Genomic DNA, 20,516 nt, shown 5'->3' on the forward strand with positions numbered 1-20,516 from the left:
TATAGTGAAGGGCTGATGCATTAAAAAAAATGAGAAAATGTGTATGGTGTTTTGTTCAGGAATACTGGAGAAGGTTTCAGTGCTACTGCAGTTTCTGGAGTTAAAGCAGGTGAATTAAACTTCTCTATTTTGCAAGGGAGACTTCTGCTTGTGTCAAAGGCCTGCAATTCCTTGCTCTCTTCCCCCACCGTAGACCTTTGTTACATGAATGGGGCATGAAATTTAAAATGTAATCATCACAAAGTGCACATAAAAAGCAAGCATTTAGAAATATTGTGACAAAAACGCAATTAGTAAATGAAAGTGGCAAGATATTTTGACTCTGCATTCTGAAAATAGAATAGGTCACTAAGGTTTTCAAAATTCAGCATGATCTTAATAACAGCTTTTGTTCTCAGTGTATTACCAAGTTCTTTTTATAAACTACTTTCTAAATAATTCCTTGTGACACTTTGTATCACCTTCAGTCCACCAGGCAAGCAGAACGCCCTTGGGGATTAGAAAATAATGTGGTTGGTTACCTGAGTGATTGTGGGGGTTTATCCTGGATGCATTAGGAATGTTAAAATAAACCTCTATCTTTCCAGTAATTGCTGTATGTAGACCTTTATCATCAAAAACTGTAAGTTTCCAGCAATAACCATCGTTGAATTTATAGTCAACCTGGTTTTCCTGCTGAGGAGAGGCATGGTGTCTGCATAGGCTGGGTTTTCCAGCCTGGTCAGAACACTCAGTCTGACTTTGCTTAGCTGTTGGATTTTGGTAACTTTTTGAATGAGCAGCAGAAGTCACACTAATGAAAATGCCATTGCTGCTTTGGGACATTAAGCGTTCCTGTAAGGAATGTTATGCTACAGGCAAGACTACATAGACTGCTATTACATTAATGACAGGTCAGGCAGCATCTGACCAGGAGGAAAAAACCCCTTGCCTGTAGGGTGTGTGTGGCATAACTTCAGCAGGACCTGTGTTGTGCAATGGCAGTAAATTTTTATTGAATATAGTGTTTCAGAAGAATCAGTCTTCTGACAAAAAGTGATAATTTCTTTCACAGATTACATAATACACATAAGTTTGAGCTGGTGAAAATATTCTATGTATCAGCATGTCAGATTTATATGTCTGCAGTGAAGTTCCACTGGTGTCACGGAGTGTTCTGACAGGGAAAATAAATGCTGCAAGTCTTATTCTACTAGGAAACAGATCTGTATTGTGGAGCATCCTGGTTCTCTAAAGGATCTGTAATCCCTTTGTATTACCCATCTGTTGAGTCCTCTCATGAGAAAGTTAGCAAAAACCTGCATCATAAATAAAGCAGCAGCAGAAGAAATTATGTTCCATTACACCTGATGGACAAGCAGCTGGCAGTTTGTGGCTGAGCTCAGGTTATTTGTTAGCAGTGGCTTGAAAGCATTAATTGATTTCTCACATTTTAAAGAGGGCTTTTTTTTTTTTTTAGCTGTGTGGAGGGAAAACAGTGTTTGACTAATGTGGAACTAATCTTACTGGTGGAATAATTTCAGAGTTACTTCCTTGCTGAGTAAAGCTGCCTTGAGGGTGGCATGTAGTTGTTCCTAAAGAATATAAAAATATCAGAAGTCCATCACCTTATTTTTCAAGGAGAAAGGCCTTTATGCTTACTATTGGGAATACAGAGTAAGGTATTAGATTTATTTTTTTTTCTTGTACTACTGGAGGTTTCTATGGAGGATCAAGGTTAATATAACTAATCTTTCTTTCATGACTAAGAAGTGGAATCTTTAATGAATGTATTGTCCAGTTGTTAGTTGTCTGTATCTGAAAAAAATACAAAAAAATAACTTTTTAAAAAATGAGAAGAAGAATTTGCATCTACATAAAAGGTTTTTTCTATATAGTTTATAAAATTTGTACTTTTGCATGTTGGAGTTCAAGGCATCTATTTTTTCAAACAGTTAACAATCCTTTTTTATTGAATTTGAATTCATAACTGAAGAAACAAACTGAGGTCATTTGTGTTGAAAGTACTGTATCTTTTTTCTTCAGTTTGCTGTTCTCTTTAAATGAATTACTGAGGGTGCAGAGATTTATGCAGTTTTATAAAAGCTGTTGCAGGACAAGCACACTTGAAGACTGCTTTTGTTTGTCCTATTCCGTTATGTAACATTACATTGCAACTTGTTTATGTAGATTTATGAGGAACTTTGTACTTTGTGTTTTATCTGTTCAGCTTAGAATGTTGCAGATCCATAAAGTATCATGAGCTTTAAGAGTAGAAAGCAGCTATGTGAAGTCAGTTCTGAAGGAAAATGTGGACAGAATAAAGAATTTAACAATTAGCTTAATAGATGATTCTCAGGCTGTTTTGAAGGTTGGTAGAGCTAACGTGATCTAATAAAGTTGTGAAAAAAGTGATGAATACTTTGTGTAAAAATGCTATTGAAACCACTTAAAGAACTTTCAGATTATATATTGTTAAATTCAGAGGTCTTTTGTATAAAATGGAAGGGGATTTCTGTTCATGTAACTCAATAGTAAGACAGACAGTGGTAAATAATCTGAAAGCAAATAGAAATAAGAAACACAACTGATTATAAAATTGCTGTTTTTTAAAATTCTGGCCCATTATTTTAGTTATTTAATTATGTATCCAGCTCTCTCTCTGTGCAGTGTAATTTCTTCAGATTTTGGGGTATGTTTTTGTAACAATTTAATTAAGGTTCACTTCAAAGTGGTAAATGGAAGCTGTTATTTTTAGGTTTGATGAATTTGATGAGGCAATTGATGAGGCAATTGAAGATGATATCAAGGAGGCTGATGGAGGAGGTATGTTTGTGATGTTACTTGTTTTGCATTGCAATGGTGATAAGAAGTTGGAGAGCAAATTTACTTTGGTATGAGAAGCAACAAATATAATCCTCTCCTTTAAACTCTGTAGTTTGCCAGGAATTTTTTTACTGCTGTATTTTTTGAACTAAATAATTGCCCTTAGGAGTGGCCATCCCACACAGCCAAAAGATGTCAGAAAATTAGTAAGAGTTGATAGTTAAATCCCATCTGTACAGGTTTTTATATATATATGGAATAAGTTTTGGATTTGAGATTGGAATGGCAGCAGTGCTATTGACATTTGTACCCTGTAAAAAGGGCTCACCAATTGGTCTGCAGTTGGACCCCCTAAAGACTGGGTGTACCAAATTGTCCAATAGAGTTTATCCAGCTCTATTAGCACTTTTCAGCTGAACACAAATAAAGTGAAACTCTGTTCTCTGTTGGGACCAAAACAGAGATCTTCAGCACTATCTGAGGGATGGAGATGGATTTGTGCTTCTCTTAACTTGTCTGAAGAAAACAGCCATGAAACAGTCCTTCAGTTGTTTGGCCTTGGCACCTCCACACCAGTTTCAGAGGCTCGTGGATGTATGCAGACAATCTGAAAATTGTGTGTCTGTTGGTGTGTAACAAAGTCCATTACAGTAAACATCACCAAGTCTCAACACTTAAGTACCTTTTCAAAAACTCCACTTCTTGGCCAAACGACAACTGAAAACCTTCATCTCCCAAGAAGGGTATTTGGCATTATGAAAAAGGTGTACTTTCTGGTAATTGCCCTATCAAAAGGCATTGGCATGGTAATAATGTGGGTTGGGGTTGAGCATCAGAATGCAGACACTTAACCATGACCTTCTGCATGGACCTCCATATTTTTCATATATTTTTATTATATTTTCATATATTTAATAATATTTCCAAGTGACCACAGCTGGGCTGTGTGTGTCAGGAGCAAGACTCTGGACAGAGTCTTGTTTGACAAGAAAACATTCTGCTTGACAGAAAATAAACTGAAGTTGAGTAACATGCAAGAAAGATATGTAAAAAGTGAAACAAGAAAATAAACTTGCTATTGTTTCCCCCTTCTGTCACTGATTTCAGGCATTGGCAGAGGCAAAGACATGTCAAATATCACAGGTCACCGTGGAAAAGACATTTCTACAATCCTAGAGGAGGAAAGGAAGGAAAACAAGCGACCACAAAGAGCTGCTGCAGCACGACGCAAGAAACGACGGCGACTAAATGACTTGGATAGTGACAGTAACATGGATGAAGAAGAGAGTGAGGATGAATTCAAGATCAGTGATGGGTAGGTCTGCAATTTAATTCCCACCACAATTCATTGACCTCTACAGGCTCCTGAGACTCTGCAGTGCCCCTGAAATGATCATCAGGAGCATGCTTCCAGTACTGTAATGGCATTGCACAGTACCAGTAAAAATCAAAGAATGATAGCATGTTTTGGGTTGAAAGGCACCTTAAAAATCACCCAGCTCCAAACCCCCTTACCGTGGAGTCCTCCTGGCCCAGGGGAACGTCATTGTACTGGAAAAGTTGCACTCTGGATCCATGTGCTGACATCATCCAATTTGTATTTTAAGCATAATGCATTCTGGAAATGTTACTGGGATGTTTGAGGCCTCACTACAGGCTTCTGTTAGTGAAGGAACCAGGTGGGCTCAGTTCTATGGCTGATGTGACTTGTTGAGCAGAAATCTGTACAAAAAATGCAGCTAAAATGAGGCTGGTTGTTTCCTTTTAAAAAGAAGAGTTAAAGAAATCCTATTTTTGTGGGGTTTTTTTTAGAAAAAATTGACAGTTTTTCTGATTGTTGTTTAGAAATTCGAAGAGGAAAATTTTCATTATTTAGAGTATCCAGATCTTGACAGGCAGACTCTGAAATTAGTTCTTGATTGCTGCTCTGTAGGACATAGAGTTTGAAAACAGTCAAAGAGGTGGTTTGTACTGTAGAAAACAAATACTTGTCATGTGAAGCTTTAAAGTCTAAATTAATATTGGTCTGGCTGACTGAAACTCAGTTTCCACAGAAATTTTCATCAATAAGCCTGGGCAATTACTGAAGTTAGAAAAGTTGTTAATTTTAGATAAACTTTATGCCTCAAAGAAGCAAGTTAATAAAGGAAGCATGAGGCTGTAGGCTCTTTACCAGTAACATTTAAAGCTTTATAGCAATCATTGAGTCAATTTACTAAGTGTATGGAAAATCTATACATGATAAATGCAAATTTTGGGCTTTGTTTTTCACCTGTGACTATGCTGAGGACATTTCAATGGCACCCTGAATAATTGAGCTACATGTGCTGGAAATTTCCGATCAATGAATGTAGCTTGTGGAAATGTAACAGAATTAATAGTGCATTGATCTGTTAAAATGTGCTCATGCATTTTCAACTCCATCCTCTGCTTAGGGCCTTCTGGATCTTACACTGGAATTCAGATTTGGCTGGCAGCCAAATGCAAGTGACTGTGTACCTTCAGTGCTCAATGGTTTTTTAAAAAGCCTTGGCTCACTTGAAATTATGGGAATGTTACAAGTTTATAAGGTTGTGAGGTGCATGTTTTGCATTAGAGACATAGTTTTGTGTTAAGATGCGATATTCTAATTCTCAGAAATTGTGTGGGACAATGCTGGGTTTGTGAAGGAAAGGTCACCTTTGCTAGAACATGGTCAATGTTTTTTTCCCTCCACAGTTACTGCTATGCAGACATTATTACACTGCAGTGAACCATAAGAACACTCTAGGATCTGTCCTATGTTAATGCCACTGGCAGTGTTGGTTTGACACAGTGTTTATATCCATGTGCTCTTCTAGTCTACTGTGTTATGTCATGCACTGTAGAGCCCTATCCCAAACACAGCTAACACCTCATGCCAGTGGTGGCAGCTTGATCTCTCTCTGGGTCTTTGCTCCTCATTATAAGATTTGTGCTGTTTTTTTGTTTTGTGTAAAATGATACTTATCATTTGCTTGTGATAAATACTAGTTCAATCCTTTGGTTGTGATACCTAGCTCTGTTGTCTGGGGTTTTCCTTTGAACAGATCTCAGGATGAGTTTGTTATATCAGAGGAAAATCTGGATGAAAGTGAAGATGACCCACCATCAAACGAGGACAGTGACTCTGAGTTCTGCGCCCGCATCTCCAGGCGACACCTCTCCAGGCCCATGAGGCAAAGCCGGCGGTTACGAAGGAAAACAGTCAAGAAAAAATACTCTGAAGATGATGAAGACGAAGAGTCTGAGGAAAATTCAAGCAGAGAGTCTGGTGAGTATAAGCAATCTGATATTTTAAATACTCTGTTTTGGAGAGAGGGAGAATGGCAGTCTGAGTTTTTGTCATGACTGACACTAACTGATTTGCTTGGTTTGGTCGTTAGATGTCATCTTTGCTGTGAAGCATTTTGCTTCTTGTTCTGCTGTCAGTATTTTTCAGGAAACTGGTATTGAGCGCTAGGTTCTTGGTATTTCTAGGTAATTATGTATTTAAATAAATTCTTGTGCTATGATTTTAGAGGCCACCGTTGTGGCTAGTTGCAGCTACCTCTGTACCTCTCCTGTTTAGCACATGATTATAGGAAAGAGGATGGAGACAAAAGTGTGCTTCTTTATAGCTAGTGGAGGACCTTCTGAACACACTTATGAAAAAGATTCTAAGAGAAACATTTTCTTTCACTTTTACGGAAGAAAACCTCAGCTGTATGGCATTCTGTGTTTTCTGGGAGGCTTGAAAGCAAAGAAAAACACCTTAAATCTCTCTCTTCTGAAATGATCCTTAAAATCTTTAGTAACAGAGAACTCTTGCATCACAGAAGAACCTAATAATTCACTTTATTCTACTTGTCCTTCAACTACTTGATTTTCTGTTGGTATGGTTTGAAGTGTGAGAATAGTACCTGTCCACTACATAAACCTTTTAATGAGATCGGCATCTTGCTCTGAAGACTGTCCTTCTCCTTTCTGCTTCATTTGAGACACAAAGTGCCATGTAAATGAGCACTCATTTTTTCTTACTCTTACTGTGAATTTAAGGTTCTGACTATATTGGAGTGTTAACTTACTGCAGTGTGTGTTAACTTTCCAGTGTTTTATCTGTCTGTCTAGAATACAGATGATGAACATGTTGGAGTAAGTTGCTTTGAAGTATTGATTTCCATAAGAAAGGTGGTTCATGCATGGACAGATGAAGACAACTATGTGGGTGATTAGAATGATTGTTGTCTTCCTGTCCTCATAAGCTCATATCAATGAAGGTAATGGCAGAAGTCTAAAGAGATTGCTTATCTGTTCTGAAATGCACAAGAGCAACTGCTTGTTTGCTGGTGGACAAACATCTGTGATAAAATCAACTGATTCCAGTATCATTCCATATATATTTAAAAGTATAATCTTAACTGTGTGTTTCTCTTTTTCTCTTACCCTCATTATTGTCCTATATATGATCCTGCTTAAAGCAGGATCCTGCTTTAAGCTTGATTTGAGCTAAGGAAATCAGGTGCCCTGCAATAGGCTTTCTTTTCAGTCTCCAGAGATGGAATTCCTTTCTGAAGCTGGTTGTTCTTGCTGACTTGCTCTGTTTCTTTGCCTAATATTTTAGGAAGTAAAGAGGATGGCACTTAGATCTGTGACTCATGTCAATCACTAACTTAGTGTGTGACTTTTATAGAAATGTATCTTGGAATAATTGTTCTGGCATAGCACAGTGAAAAGCAGCTGAAGTTGGGTTGAGGCTGTTTTCAACTGATGTAAATTAATTTAATTTTTGAAGACATTAGCTGCAGCAGACTAGTGCAGGAAGAACTGTGATTGATGGTAAGTTTCTTCTGTATGGTTTCTGTTTTAAGCAAACCCACAATTGAATGAAACTGATTTTTGTTGTTAACTTACATAACTCAGGTCTTGGAGTTTCATCTTGTCAGTCATTTTTCATCTACCTGTTCTTATAAGTCTTCTAGTGAAGTACAATTTATTTAAATTTTAAAAGCAGAACAGACTCACCTGAGACACTGGTAAAGTGCAGCATCAACTCCAATTCAGTAAGGTTGTTTTCACTGTCAGGATTTGCAGAGATGTCTTTGACACCAATAGAGATAAGGCAACAAAAACACTGTATGGAAACTATCTGAATTAGGAAACTTTACCTAAATTTTTTGTGAGGCAGTTTTGCTTTGGTGGAATAATGCACTTCACTGTTTTGTTCCATACAGAGAGTGGTGATTACACAGATTACAGTGACGATGATTACCTGGAAACTAGGAGGAGAAGATCAAGACGGAATCAGAAGAGACAAGTTAATTATAAGGAAGATTCAGAAAGTGAAGGCTCACAGAAAAGTGTCCGATATGGGAAGGAGTTGAGAAGAGTTCATAAACGCAGGCTCTCCACTTCAGATAGTGAAGGTACAATAAACAGTCCAGTCCAGCATTTCCAGGAGCCAGGTGTATGTCAGCATCAGCACGAAGGGAAAGTTATATAATTCCAAGATTTCAGAGAATTGTCTTTCTAGAGTTCCTTGATGTTTCTCAGAAACCCTTTCCTTCTGAAACAGCCCACTGGTACTTTATGATGCATTGAGTCACTTCTCAAATTTATCATTGCCCCTAATCCTGATTTCCAGGCCTGAATTTACTGTGCCTGACACAGAGTGTTTGGATTCCAAAATTGGCACTAATGCAACTGTTTCACCACTTTTCTTTTAGGAGGTCACAAAGCTGCATCCCCCAAGCCTCTAAAGATTCCCTTATGTAAGAGGAAGGGCATTGCATTTGGTACCCTGACTGTGTTTGTGTTGGTACTTCAGACTTATTTAATTTCCTGTTTAAGAAGCTGTGCCAAGTGCAGAGGAAGCCTCTTTTAGTAATGTCAGGCACACCATGAGTGATTGGTGTGCTTTATGATTTAGCTATTTAATTAGCTTTTGCAAAACCAGCCACTGACTTTGGCTGTTTTGGGTTGTGGGTTGTGGCTGTTTGGGTTGTGCTTATCAGACCTTAGGTCTGCCTTTCCAAATGCTGGGTGGTGCAGGTTGCAATGGATACCAGGCTTCCTCAGAAAATGATCTGTCCGTGACAGCCTGAGTGCCTCAGTTTTGGAAGGGCTGTCCTGAGATTACAGGGTGGTAGAGTATCCTCTAGGTGAAGGGAAGAAGTATGTGATGCAAGTCTGTAGTATCTCAAAAACATGATCTTCAATATGGCCTGTTCTCAGGCTCTGTGGTGACTTTTTTTTGCCAGTACTAGTGACAATTCCCTGATTGACATTGTCTTTACTTCATAAAATCCCATTTCCCTGGGTATTTTTAGTACTGTCTTTCCATGTATTAAAATCAGCACAATTTAGAACCTTTCCAGCGATCTCCTGTAGTTCCCACAGTGTATCATAAAACATGTAACAGTGTTACTGGAATTGTAATTATTTTAAAAATAGAGGAACACTGACAGTCTCTATCAACTTGAACCTTCATTAAATAATACCCTTTTAAATTAAACTTTCCATGATTTCTAATGGGAATCACAAAGAGACACCAAATTATGTTTGCTGTTTGATTTTTCAGTTTCCATCTTTTCTCATCACAGCTATCAAAGATCAGTGTGAAGGCTGTCAGTGTGTAGGCAGTATCCCAGTTCGCCAAAACAACAAGCTTCCCATTAAAGAGCAGCAAACCTCAGGTGACAGGCAGCATTCCTTGACTTTAGAAGAAGTTGTATATAATTTGGGGGTGGCAGGGTATAGTACAGCTTTGTGTGTGTGTGTAGATACATGACAGAGTAGCCACTGTTTGGGTTCTGAGTTCCTGTCAGAGTGCAAATAAAGCACATACTTTAGGGTATAGAGATGAGGCATGCAGTTGTGCGGTATTCCCAGGATGGAGTTAACAGTTTCAGGCGAGAACACACCTACTTCCAAAGTCTCCTCAGCTTGGAAACAGAATATCCATAAATTGTTGATACTTGCTACATTAGAAGTTTATTTAAAAAGTAAAAAGAAGGCAAGCCTTTTGGCTTGGCTGGGGAACCTGGGGAAGGAGACAGAAATGTGTGTGCTCAGAGAACTGTCTTGTTGATGTATGTGAAAGATGAAAAATAAATGTTGCACTGAGATTTGCTAATGGCTCTAAGTCTGCTGCTTCTTCCAGAGAGCTACGCATCTAAGAACTCTGAAGATGATGAATCCACAAAGGAGTCAAAGCGATTGATTCGAAAACGTCGGCGAAGTACAGATGACTATTCTGAGGAAGAAGGAGAGGATGAGGAGGAAGAAGGGAAGCCTGTCCGCAAACGCCTGAATCGAATTGAGACCGACGAGGAAGATGCGTGTGAAAATGCGAACAACGATGCAGAAACCCCCGCTCCTGCAGATAAGCTGCCAGCAGCACAAGCCCCCCAAGAAAACCCCAAGAAGCACTGCTACCGGATAGAGAGTGATGATGAAGATGACTTTGATAATGTAGGGAAAGTAGAAAGCCCTTTGGACTACAGCCTGGTGGACTTGCCTTCCACCAATGGACAGAGCCCAGGGAAAACCATTGAGAACTTGATTGGCAAGCCAAGCGAGAAGACCCAGGCCCCCAAGGACAGCACAGCCAGCGCCAGCCTGGCACCCAATGGGACAGGGAGCGGGCAGGAAGCGGTAGGGCCAGAGGAAGATGAAGATGAACTTTTGAGAGTGACTGACCTTGTTGATTACGTCTGTAACAGTGAACAGTTATAAGACTTCCATTTTTGTGCTAATTTATTCCACGGTAGCTCATACCAGCGGGCCAGTTATTAAAAGCTGTTTTATTTTTCCTAGAAATTTCTCCACTACAGTATCACTTTCTAGAAGCAAGAATTTCACCAGTCCTGCAGTCTTTCTGTGAAGTGACCAGTTTTGAACTTTGAAGATGAATTGCTGTAAATTCCCTCTCTTACCCCCCTTCTCCTTCCAAGTCCATGGTCCTGGGTAATTTCACTCACAAAAACCTTATAACAACAAGAGATTTGTATATTTTTGACTTTATATTTCCTGAGTGCATACAAATTTGTGGAAATGGGTGGCCTAAGAAAGCATTCCAAATCAGTCAGGGCCCAAACCGGAACTGGGGTGGGTTTGGCTCAAGGGGTGGGGGGACGGGAGGGGGGTGGTGCAGAAGCACTTGTGCTTTAGCTTTTTCATATGAGATATATATTATATTTAAATGTTCACAACTTAGATTACAACTTAACAGACAGTTGAAAGCAAAATTAATGTCTGTACTGTCGCATTTTGTGAGTTGTAGGTTAACATACCATAGCTCATTTTAGTAATCACCTTCATGGAAGCAGTTTGATTTTAATACTGGAGGCAAACAGAATTATTAGAGGCCAAGAAGGTACCATAAACAAGAACTCTGCTATTCATTATGACTTGCAGACTTTCCTAATAAACATCCTTTAAAGTGTTTGTACAGTGAAGTGTACTGTAATGAAGTTTTTGACAGTCAAAACATTCTAGCCATGAATTTCTAAAGTTATCTCATGCACAGTTCATCAGATGGCCTTCAATGCACAGTGTCTAGTGGGAGGACATATTGATGTCAAGTAAGTCTGTAAGCTGGATGTCAAGTAAGTCTGTAAGCACTGCGAACTTTTACAGACAAAAGAACCCTGCGGTCGCTGCCCGGCCACGTGAATTTCATCACCAGTCGGAGTACTCTGAACAAAATGTGTTTGTACAAACGGCATTGACCACAGAATGACAGTGCATAAGAGGATGGAGGGATTTTCAAATAAATCATGACTGGTCCATTCATGCCCTTAATATCTACTTCAAATTGAAGTAAACAAATGGAACAGTTTTCCTTTTGGAGGTTTCCTGTTTGGGATTTGTGTGTGGTTTTGTTTTGGTTTTACTTATCTGCCTGGATGTATCAGCAGGTTTTGAATGTAGTTGTTGGCCTTTGGCCATTAGAATTTTCTTAAAAATACAGTTTAATAACTGTCATGTGACCAACTGATTTCAAGAAGGCAGAGTTTCTGAGAGAAAACGCTTGACTCCAAGACATCTCATCAACTTTTGAGCAGGAATGAAATGATATGAAGCTTTTATTCAAGGGGGAAAAAAAAGACAATGGAGGAATAAAAACCCCACCAAATCAACATGGGGCACATCAAGAGCATTCCGTTTTCTCTTTGCTCTGATTAAGATGCAGGCTGTAGCATTTGTACATGTTGTAGGACACAGACAGTTCAAACAGATCTGCCAAACATTGAAATCCTAAAAGGTCACAGCTATTAATCCTTTTGCTCTGAGATTTGGATTTTTGACTGGTGTTTATGTCCATTGCCGGCAATGGATGCACCAAAACTGCTGCTGCCACTGAGGAGTGAGTTCTCCTTTCTTGCCCCACCTGATTCCCTTCCATTACATTGTATTTACTAGTCAGTCATTAAGCACTTCTGTTTTCTTGCAATAAAACCAGCATTAGGCCTTTACTAAATACCACTCTAGAAAACCTAGATCCAAAATTTACTTACCTTCTGGCCTTCTAAAGTCTTGGTTTTATTTCCCCACCTCTTCTTCCACAAGGTCAGTCAGAACCACTCCGTGACTCTTACTTGTTTGGGTTCCAGCAGTGCACCTATCATGCTATAAAACTAGGATCAGAAAGATGCAAAAAGATGGAACTTGCTCATTATCTGATGTGCTAAGCAAGCTTGTGATTAAAAACAAAGAGAAATCACTCTCTACATGGCAGTTTGATTTCATCAAAGATTAAACGTTTTCCTACCTTACTGATGTTAACAATTAACAGTTAAATGATTAAAAGGGGGTAGTGAAGAGCCACAGAACCTTAAAATGAGTTCTTAAAAGCATATGTAGCGTTGTAAGCTACTCTAGTGCTTTTCTTCGCCTAGGTGATGTGTAAATGTAGTGCTTCTAAATTCTAATATACTTGTGTGTTAGAAGAAGAACATAAGGCTTCCATGTGTCCATGGTAGTATCTGTTGAGCATTTTTAATACTTGCAGTGCAAACTGGTTCACATCCATCAATTTTGTGTAATCAATGATTCCTCATTTGTTTTGGCAGTGCCATATTTTCTTTTGCTGTCTGATGGAACCTTTTAGTATCTGATCAAACATTCTTGCTTGTAGAGTCAACTACAAAAGCTAAATACTTAGTGGGAATGTACTTGTGTATGTAAGAAATTAAAAAAGTTGCAATTCTGGATATACCAATCATGAAAAAAATTGAGTACTGAGTTAGAGCAATGTAAAAGCAGGAAAGACTGGGAAGCAAAATAGGAGCATTGAAGCTTGCATCAGAAGTGTCATGTTTCAAAAATGGCCAGTTGTTACCAAATTGTACTTTCTATAAGTCTCTTCTTAAAAGCAACTTTTCTGTCTTCTAAGAAGTCACCCTTGGTATCTGATATGTCTTCATCCCACAGGATCTAGAGTTCTTCCTTAGATCAGTGGGAATGGTGTGCAAGAAAAAACTGCAAAAAATTATCTGAAAAGTAATACCATTTTAAAACTTGGTATTTATGTCATTTTTAAGGCTTTCTGCTTGGTGGAAAACATACCATCTCCTATTTGGGAAGATGACGTTTTTTGACAAGAGGCCAGCTATCACACAGGGCTCATGCTGTTACAATATGTCTATGTAATTCCAGAGTGAAAATGTCTTCCTGGTGTCCTTACAGTCTTGTGCCCTTCTGTGCTCCGTGTGAGATCAGAAGTTAGGTGTCTTTGAATAGTGATCTTCAGGTGTAGCTTTGGGCTTAAAGCTCAAACCATATGGGAAATGGGAAACAGACCTGGGATTGATTTTAATGAGAACAAGCTACTGGCTGAGCATGCAGAGCATTTATTCAGCAAACTTGTTTATTCCACAATGATTGTCACTAAAAGCTTTGTCTTTTTTTTACCTGCAAGCTCTTCTGTATATATATTGGGAAGAAAGCTGATTTCTGTACGTAGTCTAAGTAGCACTGCTGGGAAGAAGAATATATAAATCAAGTGGAGGAATGGATGTTCTTTGTGCCACCAAGATAAATGCTGGCTGTTTGCTTCCCTGTGTGGGCCTTCTGTGACTCGGCGACAAAAAAACACACAAGCAGGGCCACTCTGCAGTAATGAATGGGGTGTGTTAATCTGAGCAGAAAGGGGATAGAATTAACTGGGTTGGTTTCACCACAGTCTCTGTCTTCTGTTTGTTGAGTCTGATAAACGTGAGCATATTCTTGATATAAGATAGAAAATGACATCGCATTTAACAACCCTTCATTAGTAAGGTCAGTGCTGAACAATCAACGTTTTGATACTTTCATTTTGTACATGCTGAATTGCATTATAAAATCACTTCATCTTCCTGATTATTTTTTAGAATGAAAAGATTGTTCTGGTCTAGCAGCATTTAGGAGAAACAACAGACTCTTTTTTCGAAAAAGCTCATTTTTGAAGTGTCACCTTCAAGATTTTGTTGTATTAAGTGTCTCGGTTACTCTCCATATTATGGGAGCCAATTACTTAGTTGGACTTTTCTGTTCACTTCTGTTTTCTAATTGCTGTGTCTGAACTCTTGATGAGAGACCTTAAATTGAGAAGCTCGAGGAGCAAAAGATGTATGTTCACAAAAGAAAAATTGTATGGTAGTGGTACATTTGCTCTGATTTCTTTTCACATCTATTATTTGAACTACACTGGTATCCAGATGCTACGACTGTTTAATAATTTTAATCCTTCATTGTCAGGGGGTCCATTTTATACCTCTGTTTTCAGGTGCTTAGGACATGGTTTTCAGTTTTCTTCAGTAGGAAGCTCTAGTCTAAACCTTCAAATAATGATTTCAAATCACATGTTTTTACAAACTTCCTTTATGAAAAGTAAACAAGGAATTTTTATGGCCTCTGTTTTTTTAAATTCACTTTGCACACAATGATTTAAATAAATCATGGCAGTAATGCTTGCCCCCAGAACTGGTCTGACAAAGAGAATTGTATCACCTAATTCAAAAAAGCTTAATATAGACTTTGAAAATTGGGTTTGATACATGTGCAGTGACTACTGTTCACAGACTTGTAATGTGGTTCTGATGTGCAGTGTGTACCCTACTAGGTATGTATTTGCATTTGATGTATGCTTCTGATTTGGTGGGTAGATAAAATAAATATATATAAATATATGTAGAAGATCAAGAATCTTCAAACAAAACAGTAACTTTGGGAAAAAAATTGCATTGAATATGGTATGGGAATCTCTCGAAATAAGGCAGCAGAATTTTTCAAGTCCTTAAGTACTTTTAAAGCTTCCATAGAAGTGTTTAGGATATTGTCTAAGTAACAATTTATAGGATCAAGATCACATTTTCTGGTAGTCTCTTCTGCCTCCCCTTCCCTACAGCATAGGGACTGTATCTCACTTAAAATTTTGGAAGGCAGAAAGTTAAAAAAAATCCAGCAGAAATGATCCTTTTTTTTGTTTGTTTGTTTTGTTGGTTTTTTTTTTTTTAATGTAGAGCTTCTGGAGGAAAGAATAAAACACTCTAAAGTAGATGAGTTTTTATAGTTGGAGCTGTGGTGTAAAGTGTTCCTATTCAACTGCAATTGAAAGCAAGTCTTACAACTTGGGTTTTTGACTATCATCTTGTAAATGCTGGTGCCCCACACCTGAGCTGAGGAGCAGGAGAGGGGACAGCATTGCAGTTAGAGGGGCACACGTGCCTAACAGTAGATCTGCTGTTGCTCCATACAACCCCAAAGGTTGCTGAGGAGAGCTGAGCGACGGCGCGGCTCCGTTTGTTCGGCTGGTTTACTTTGTGCACTTTGCAGCACTTTGTGTATAGTCAGTCTCACTGGTTCCCCAGGTGCAGACAGAGTCACTCACTCCTGCTGTTTGGATGCTTGTTCCAGTAACAGGGGGAGATGGGGAATGGATGGAGGGCAGTGGAATGGAATAGTGTGTATGCAAACTCATGCCATTTGCAATACAGGTCTTGGACAGGCCTAGAAACTACTTGTTACTTGTTCTTTAAAGGGTGGATTTCCAAAGGAAGGTCTCCATTTAGGAGAATCATCCCGATACCCTCCTTTTCTCATCCTGAATTTCGAAGTAACTGGAAAATGTGCTTGATGTCTCCTTCCTTGAGGGAATAAATAATGTCCCTCCATCTGTGCAATGTGGACGTAGAAAAAATTGGGATCAGTCTGTAGAATATTATGACAATGTTTGTCTCCAGGGATGACAGTCAGAGTCCACACAATTTGCATTCTTTTTTGTTCCTCTTACTGTATCCTACACAGCTGAACTTGGATCAGTCTGTCAGAACTGAAGTGGTTCTACAGGGATAAAGTCCTTCTACAAAAACATATGATAGACCTAGTAACCAGTGCACTGTTTGTTAGTTAGAACAGATAAAAGTCCGTAATAGATACTAATCTACCACTCAAGGTGTAGTGGTAGAAAAGGAAGTCAAAATCATAAAGCTGTAAGCCTTGTTTAGTTTTCTATTTTGTACTCGTTATATGGACTCTAAAATCTTGTACAGTACCTTATTCCTATCTTATATTCACTCAAAGGATGCTCCTCCCCCTAACTGCATTAAACTGTTGTGTTTGCCAGTGCAGTTGCTGGTTCCTGCCTGTGTGTCACAGTTCTCCTGCTGCACCCAGGAGACGATGGGACTGACCCAAACGCATAATGTCACCATTCCTGGGTGCAGGGTAGTTCTCCCTCAGACACAGATCCTGTCCATGAGACAGACATTGGGGATTCTCAGTGTCCCATGTGGATGCTTACCCTCCAGTATTCTTTTGAGAACTGAAATTAATCTGCCAGATAGGTCTAAAATTTAAGATACACTTACATGAAATGCAGTTTTGTCTTGCTCCTGTGTGCTGTTTGTATGTTTGCAAGGACACCTTGAGTTCCTTAAAAATGGTTTCCACAGCTGGCCTCATATTTTCTTTTCTTTCTCGAAACAATTAACACAGTAAAGTTGCACAAGTGGAGCTCTTTATTTGTTGAGTTTAATCCTTGCATTTTTTGAGTCCTGAACCTTGTTTTTTTCAGTTTCTCTTCAATCATGACTTGCTACAATATCAAAGGGAAAGGACCCAGGGGACACACACTGTGTGTGTGGGAAGGGGGGGAGATACCTTGAAAAAACTGGAAGTGTTATTGTTGCACATAAATTGGGTGGTGCTTTCACTGTCTTTTCCCTCCTACTGGTAATATCACGTGCATGTAAAACATGCTGCGTTAAAACTTTTTTAAATGGAAATCATGGTGGCATAGTGCTCAAAGGGTTAACTGCAGTTTATTAACAGCTAATGTTTTTAGATTTGCAGTACACAACTGTTTAAATACTGTATTCCTTGTAAATGAAGTAAGAAAAAATGTTAAGGCTGGTGCCAATATTTTTGTTAATGAATTGTTCAGCGTTGTCTCTCACTACAGTCTGGTCAGAACTCTTTGTGTATAAGCTGGGCCTGAAGCCATTTTATAGCTTGTAGGCCTAATTGTGTAACTTTTCTTTCATAATGGTTTTGTTATAATATCTACTGTCATTTCTTTCATATAAATATGACATGTAAATTGTCATAATAAAAAAAATTGAAATAACTTGATGTATAAAGTAGAATGTGTATTGCAGATACAAGTGCTTTTTAATGGGCATTATACATGGACACACCTTTTTTAGTTTTAGAACAAGCACTGAGTAATGCCTGCTGTGTATTGTTCCAGCCTGTGATGGTGCCACTGCCTGCTATGGGAATGGGCAACTCCTGGTTTATGTTGGTTTTGTTATGTCAGCTCAACTGACAGACCCTTCCTTTCTTTGAGCAGCTCTGGCAAGTGGTGAGGAAGACCTGATGGATTTGTTTTTGCAGTCACGATGGTTTTCTGTGCATGTTCCATCTTTTATATACTTTTTATATCTCATCTCATAGTGATGTTGCAGTCGCTTGACAAAAACCAGTGTGCCAGCACTGTACCCAGGAAGGCTGAGCCAGCAGACAGCCATGAGGTGTCCACGTGGTGCTCCTGACAGAGGAGCCATGTTCATTTATTTAGGCTAAGATGTGTAAAACCTGGAAAAAATGGGGGAAAAGATGGAAATCTGCAGAGACACACTGAAGAAGCAGATGTTCTGACACATGGCAATGGCAATGGATGATATTTTGGGACTTTACCAGGAGAAAGTCAGGGAGAAAGAAAATCGAAGAAGAAAGTGGCTTCTCTCTGAATTGCTGAAGCTTGTCAGTCTTTGTTTTGAATGTATCTGTGGCTGAAGTTAGACTGCTGCGTGTTTCTGTAGTGGTGAAAAATTGCTGTGAAATCCATGCTCTTGCTCCAAATCAACTGCCGGAACTTTACACTTCCATTTTTAGCAGATTCAGGGTATCTAAGTCTGAACTGGCCACCTTATGGCAGGCAGTGCTGTGGAGAGAAACAAGCTCCCCTGGATGCGGACTCCTGCCCTCTGTGCTAAGGTGACAACCCTGTGAAGGTACCTGCTGCTCTCCATTGCCTCTGAACATGGCCCTGGTTGATTAAATCACTGTTGGACATCCAGTGTTCAGACGTCAGTGTGGGGCTGGATCCTAACTCACTTCTTAAAGCTCTACAGCTGAAGAAAAGTTTTCAGGTAATGCCATCATGTTCCATTTGAACTTAGAGGAAATGTCTGCCTTCCCCCTCTAAGCTTCTCTTAGGTGCAGCACTCAGTACTCTGGTGTGAAGTGTCTGGATTGTGTAAATAAGGAAGAGACGGATTTCTCGTCCTTTAAAGTCTCATCCTCAAAACTAACTTCCTGCCTGGGCTTAAACTGTCCTTTTTCCCGTTTTCTTTTGGAAGAGTGATATGCCACAGAAGAAAGACTGGCATTTGCATGCAGGAAGAGAAATTAACTCTGTTCTACTCCACTGCAGCAGCTTCAACCAGCGGTAATTCAACCCCAACCACACAGAAATCTTAATTTATAATGACCTAAAGTTGTTGTGTGATTTGGAGTTAACTACAAAGGGGGTGAGAACTCTCTGTGGCTGATGTGTTAGCCACATTAGCTAAGGAGGTGGACATGAACAGGAATGTAAGTGTAGTGAATGGTATTTCCATGTATTTGGATCTCTTCCCACCAGCTGCCATAGTCTGATCCGTGTTCTTGGATGAACTGCAAATTTTTGTTTCCAGTTGACCACTTTTCTTGGTGTGGCAAACTTGAAGATGGTTGAGAAATTCCCTTTTCCTCATCTCATGTTGCCTCTGTTACAGTCTTTTTCAAGCTATTCCAGCCATGCTTAAATATTCACTTCATTGTGGAATTTGTTTTCATTTCAGTCTAGGTGATGATTTGTATGAGTAACAATTATTTGTGTTATTATTTGCATAATTAAAATCCAAAATGGGTAGGCATGGTTGAGCAGCTTTCCAAACCATTGTCAGTAGCTCAGACTAAGAGAACCATGTTATGTTATGATCTTTGCTATCCAAGACCATAGCTAGGAAAGTCCAGGAAGAGGAAAGATCGAGACCTAGTGTTGTTAATAATTGGTTCATGTTTGTGAGAACCCACGTTTGCACACAGGTAGGTAAATGACTCCTAAAAAGTAAATTTAAACTAATGAAAGGGAATGTGTTGCCGCTGAAGATGAATAGATCACACGGACATAGGACGAGGTGTGGTGAAGGAAAGAGAGAGGTTTATTTTTCCCTCCAGGATTTATAGGGTCCTGACCACAGCCAGGGATTGGATGGTCAGGATAACACTTTCTCACTGCACTGGCCATGAGAGATGTCCATCACAAGACGTGTAACAGAAAGAATGTACACATGTCTATGTTTACAGTTACTGTCCTGGGAAAGTCTTTAGGAAACTATGTTAGCAAGCTCAGAAGCTGAGTTTTCAGGGCGACAGGAATGTTAACATCCATGACAAGCTAACAACTTGTATGGGCTTTTGGTATGTTTTTTTATGGCAGAAGCATTTGCCATCCTGACGAGTCAGGGAGAAGGGATGTTTACAGTGATGCTGTCTCACTGATGGCATTAACAGAAGAATCCCCTGACAGAGATGTACTTCACTGATGCATCAGTAATCCCTGTATCTCACTGCAGTAGCAAGACAAATGGTATAAATCTGGGGGAAGAAGCAGGGCCACGAGGGGGTGGCAGCCTTCCACCCCTGGAATGTGCTGTCCTGAGATACCCCCTGCTCACCAGGTACTGCAGTAGTGTCGGGCTCCTGACCCCAACTTCATCGCTGCTGGGGGAAATCAACTGGATACCCTCTAAGCAATTCTGGTACTTGTGATTTTTTTCTCTGTGTATTTATGAGACATTGGGTGCTGGTTACCCACTAGAAATTCCCCTTCCAGCATCCAGTAATGGTAACTGAGCAACTGTTGTATTTGTCTTTCCCTCTGTCACCTGTCCAACCAGACTTACAGGCTAAAATAGACATGGCAGAGATCAAGCATTTAGACAGCGCTATCAAGGCACAAGGTGTAATTCTTGTGGTGTCCTGTGCAGGGCTGGGAGATGGACTCAATGATCATTTTGGGTCCCTTCCAATTCAGGATATTCAGTGGTTCTGTGGCTGCTCTTGGTACTATCAGTAATAGAATCTGAACGTTTTGAGTTGGAAGGGACATTAAACACATGTTCCAAACCCCCTGCCATAGGCAGGGACACCTTCCACTAGACCAGGTTGCTCAGAGCCAC

At 39.4% G+C, this 20,516-nt stretch overlaps 1 protein-coding gene across 2 annotated transcripts in view; it reads left to right on the forward strand.

Moving 5' to 3' along the window:
- Positions 1 to 17,377, forward strand: part of RSF1 (remodeling and spacing factor 1) — a 67,347-nt gene extending 49,970 nt beyond the window's left edge. Inside the window, exons 12-16 of one of the 2 annotated variants that reach the window (XM_058840529.1) lie at positions 2,738 to 2,805; positions 3,913 to 4,120; positions 5,874 to 6,097; positions 8,037 to 8,228; positions 9,965 to 17,377. In XM_058840529.1, coding sequence (XP_058696512.1) covers positions 2,738 to 2,805; positions 3,913 to 4,120; positions 5,874 to 6,097; positions 8,037 to 8,228; positions 9,965 to 10,539 — 1,267 coding nt within the window. In that variant the 3' untranslated portion in view covers positions 10,540 to 17,377. The remainder of the gene's footprint in view (positions 1 to 2,737; positions 2,806 to 3,912; positions 4,121 to 5,873; positions 6,098 to 8,036; positions 8,229 to 9,964) is intronic. The other variant, XM_058840531.1, reaches the window with a different exon arrangement.
- Positions 17,378 to 20,516: the final 3,139 nt, after the last annotated feature.

The sequence above is a fragment of the Poecile atricapillus genome, chromosome 1, assembly GCF_030490865.1.
Source record: "Poecile atricapillus isolate bPoeAtr1 chromosome 1, bPoeAtr1.hap1, whole genome shotgun sequence".
Classification (NCBI taxonomy): Eukaryota; Metazoa; Chordata; class Aves; order Passeriformes; family Paridae; genus Poecile; species Poecile atricapillus.